This window comes from Telopea speciosissima, chromosome 4 (assembly GCF_018873765.1).
Source record: "Telopea speciosissima isolate NSW1024214 ecotype Mountain lineage chromosome 4, Tspe_v1, whole genome shotgun sequence".
NCBI lineage: Eukaryota > Viridiplantae > Streptophyta > Magnoliopsida > Proteales > Proteaceae > Telopea > Telopea speciosissima.
In genome coordinates this window covers 22,984,604-22,989,061 of record NC_057919.1, presented here as the reverse complement: position 1 = coordinate 22,989,061, position 4,458 = coordinate 22,984,604, and the positions used below count along the sequence as shown (strand labels likewise).

General features: G+C 37.8%; 1 protein-coding gene across 1 annotated transcript; it reads left to right on the top strand.

Moving 5' to 3' along the window:
* Nucleotides 1-1,782: 1,782 nt before the first annotated feature.
* LOC122659091 (uncharacterized mitochondrial protein AtMg00810-like) lies at nucleotides 1,783-2,265 on the top strand. The gene has a single exon (XM_043854243.1). It carries the CDS (start codon nucleotides 1,783-1,785, stop codon nucleotides 2,263-2,265), a length of 483 nt encoding a protein of 160 aa, XP_043710178.1.
* Nucleotides 2,266-4,458: the final 2,193 nt, after the last annotated feature.

Sequence of the window (4,458 nt, the reverse complement as noted above, 5' to 3'; positions counted from 1 at the left end):
CTCGGGGTGGGTATAAATAGTTTATTACTTTTATTGATAAATGTACTAGACTAAACTAGGTTTACCTTCTTCACACCAAGTCCGAGGATTTTTCCTGCTTCCAATCCTTCCATAAAATTACCCAAACACAATTCAATGCATAGGTTAAGGTTCTCCGAAGTGACAATGGGATGGAGTACCTTGATGGCCCTTTCCTTCAGTACCTCGATACCTATGGCATCCTCTCTTAGATCACCTATGTTCGCACACCAGAATAGAAAAATATTCCAGTACTCAAGAACCTCCTTCTCCTGGTGGTCACGCGCTCTCTAATGTTTACCATGCATGTCCCAAAGTATTACTAGGGTGACACTGTTCTCACTGCAGCCTTTCTTATAAATCAGGTTCTTTTCACTGTTCTAGACTTTAAGACTCTCATGAGTCAGCTTCCTAATCCCACTATTGCCTCATCTTCCTCCTCGTATGTTTGGATGTGTTTGCTTTGCTCATAACTAAACTCCCTCCTGATCAAAGCTTGACCCTCGGGCCTTCAAATGCATCTTCCTTAGGTATTCTACTTCTCAAAAGGGTTATAAGTGTTATCATCCTCTCTCTCGAAAGCTTTTTATTACCATGGATGTCACTTTCCACAAGGATGAACCTTATTACCAGTCTTCTCTTCAGGGGAAGGGAGACTCTAGAAGAAGAAAATCCTTCATCTCCGTTCATTATAGACACTATTCGACTTCAGGGGGAGCAAACTAATGAGATCGATGCTGCCACTAAACACAAGGATCTTATCGCCTATCACAAAAAGGAAAAGACTATCCCTAACATACCATGTCCACCTACGCTCTCTGATCTGGTCCCACTAACTTAAGCACCAGGTAATACATCTTCTTCCTCTGATGATAGTCCTATTGCCCTAAGGAAAGGAGTCAGAACTTGTACCAAACACCCTATTTCTAACTTTATCACCTATGAATCTTTATCTCCATCCTACCGTGCCTTTGTTTCTTTGTTATTTTCTGTGTCTATTCCATAGGGTTGGAAGGAGGCTATTGCTGACCCAAAATGAAAGAATGCTACGGTAGAAGAAATGCAGTCCTTGAAGAAGAATGATACTTGGGAGCTTGTACCTTCTCCTAATGGAAAGAAACTAGTACGATGCAAATGAGTGTTCATAGTAAAACAAAATGTAGAATGGATCATTGCTAGTTATAAGCCCAGATTAGTTGCCAAGGGATTCACACAGACCTATGGCATTGATTACTTGGAGACCATTGCTCTAGTTGCAAAAATAAACTCTATTCAAGCCTTGTTATCTTGCGTTGCAAATCTTGGATGGAGTCTCCAACAACTGGATGTAAAGAATACCTTCTTGAATGGCGATCTTGAGGAGGAGGTCTACATGGATATCCCTCCTGATTTTAACTCTCCTACTACAATTGGCAAAGTCTGTCGACTTATAAAGTTACTTTTTGGGCTGAAGCAATCTACCCGTGCATGGTTTGGAAAGCAATGATCAAGTTTGGCTACAAGTAGATTAATGCTGATCATTCCTTATTTTTCAAACATAAGGACGAGAAAGTCACTGCACAGATTATATATGAGGATGACATAGTAATTACCAGAGATGATGAAGCAGAAATTTCATCCCTGAAAACTCAGTTGGCAGCTGAATTTGAAACTTAGGATTTAGGACATCTAAAGTATTTCTTAGGAATTGAAGTAGCCTGATCCAGCAAAGGGATCTTCGTATCCCAACAAAAATATGTCTTAGACCTTCATGAAGAAATAGGGATGCTTGGGTATAAACCTATTGACTCTCCCATTGAATTCAATCACCAACTAGGCAGCCCAGATGGTGACTTTGTCGACAAAGAGAGGTACCAATGCCTCGTTGGAAGACTTATTTATCTTTCCCACACCAGACCAGACATTGCCTATGCTGTGGGGGTCATTAGCAGATTTCTTCATAATCCGAAGACCACTTACCTTGGAGCAGTATATAGGATTCTTCGGTATTTAAAGTCAGCCGCAGAGAAAGAAATCTTGTTCTTGGATTCCTTTGTTGATGCTGACTGGGCTGGCTCTGTTGGTGACCGAAGATCTACTACAGATTACTGTACATTCTTTGGAGATAATTTGGTGACATGGAGGAGCAAGAAACAATCTGTAGTTTCCAGATCCAGTGCTGAGGCAGAATACAGGTTGATGGTACAGGGGGTTTGTGAACTCATGTGGTTAAAGAAACTCCTCCAATACTTAAAAATAGCTCCTTAAGGGCCTATGAGACTCTACTGTGACAACAAGGCTGCAATCAGTATTGTTCATAACCCTGTTCAACATGATAGAACAAAACATGTTGAAATTGATCGTTACTTCATCAAGGAAAAGATTGAAGATGGTATGATTTGAACTCCATTTGTTACTATTGAGAACCAACTGGGCGATGTGTTCACTAAAGGCTTAATAGTTAAAACCTTCCATCCTATTGTTTCCAAGTTGGGCATGCATGATATCTATGCACCAACTTGAGGGGGGAGTGTTGAAGTGTTGAAAATTGGTTCGGTTCGGTTCTTTTCTGGTTCTCTTGTTAAAGTGTGTAGTGTAACTAGGTACATTAGAGTGTCTAAATTCATTATGCGTATGTTTAATATGTTAATTGTGTGATTGTGCAATCATACCATATTTGTAATATTCTCAAGATTATATATAAAGTGGTGGCCTCTATCTCATTGACAAGCCAAATCATTTCTCTCTTTTCTCTCTTTCTCTCAGCTTATAATCTATTTTTGTTGCATCAATTGGATACGAGCAAGAAAATAAATTAACAAAAGATTAATGAAATTTGAAATGAAAAAAACTTGACTAATTATATAAATATTGAAGCTAAAAAATGTTAAATTCTAAATTGTGGTGAGAGAGAGAGAGAGAGAGAGAGAGAGAGAGAGTAACCTCAAACCATTGTAGCGCACGCTGTAGTTGCAGAGCCTCACCGGGGACTCGATTGAGTCAGTGAGGGGGTGCCAATTTTGCAGCTAAATGGAACATCGAGTTATTGGACTTATCTGGTACTTCTGATAGATCATTCTAATTTCCTGAACCAAACTTTAATATGAGGTTGAAAACCTTTTCTTGGCGGTTAATGATGGCAACATGAAAAATATTTTGATAATCATCATTTAACCAAGTTGCCACAACAGGAAGATGCTCAACGAACTTAGTAACAAACTCAAAACTTCCAACCTCCGTGGCTTTGAAAAGTGCATCACTCAACTTGGACTCTTGAGACTGCCAATCCTCAAGTTTGGAAATAATTTTTTCCAATAATTTTGAAGCAGCATCACGTTCTATCTTGTTGCCACCACCACCTTAATGAATGGATTAATAATTAAATTGGATCCATATATATATATATATATAAAAGACACATACATACATTACCATGCAAAGACCTACATATATAATGTATTCCTAAGGTCCTTTTTTTGAGTATGGAGATACATACCTAGAGAAGACCTCTTGTGAGAGCTAATTAAACTTGGGTAATCATTGATTATTTCTGAAGCCAGATCTGCAAAGGTAAAAACAAGTGAAGGTGAAAAAAGAAATTAAATGTGGTTTTGTCTATTGAATGAGGAATGTTTCTTAAGTGTTGTACATTTTGCCTTCTTACCATACTCATCATTACAGATCAAGTTAGCAAGAATAGTCTTCTTGCCTTTTCATCATTTTTTATAAGCGTCTTTAAAATAAAACTCTTCTGAATATTTGTCGAACCCTTTTTTTCTCGTCCCTGTCTTTCTTCATTTCATGGTAAAGATACTTAACTATTTCCTTGTTATCATACTTGGCAGTCACAAAAAGTGGTGTTAGATTTAAAATATATTTAATATATATTTTATTTTATTTTAAGTTTCAAAATGTTTTGATTGCTTTGTTATAGTGTGGGACCCATGTGATCAAAGAAGTAATTCCAAAGGTTGTAACATTCTATGGGTACCCTAAAGTCTATTCATGGTCACTATCATGAGTGGGAAGGTGGGTCAAGGATATTGAATGAGATTGATTTCTCAATTCATGGCCATAGGTGATGTCTCTCCCTTTATGGGTATTAAGGCCTTTATGGTTCTTGGTGGAGAATGACCCTTTTATGGGATTTTAAGGCCTTTATGGTCTTAGTGGAGAATGAATGAATTTTAAGGTCATTCATGACCCTTAGTGGGGAATGATCATGAATTTAGAATTAACCTTCAATTCATGTCCATATTCATGCCCATAAATCTTATTCTTCAATTTGGTCATAAGTGGATGGTTATTCTTGAGAATTTCAAGGGAGTGCAAGGATTGGTCTTGGGCCTATATAAACCCAACCAATTGCTTTGTAAGAGACATCTTTGGATACATGTTCATGCCCATACTTAGCAATCACTAAGAGTATTATTCTCTCTCTGTCTCTTTTCTTCTAAGTGT

What these genes read in the sequence shown, in the direction of transcription:
- LOC122659091 (XM_043854243.1), top strand. Translation starts at nt 1,783, where the DNA reads ATGCTTGGGTATAAACCTATTGACTCTCCCATTGAATTCAATCACCAA.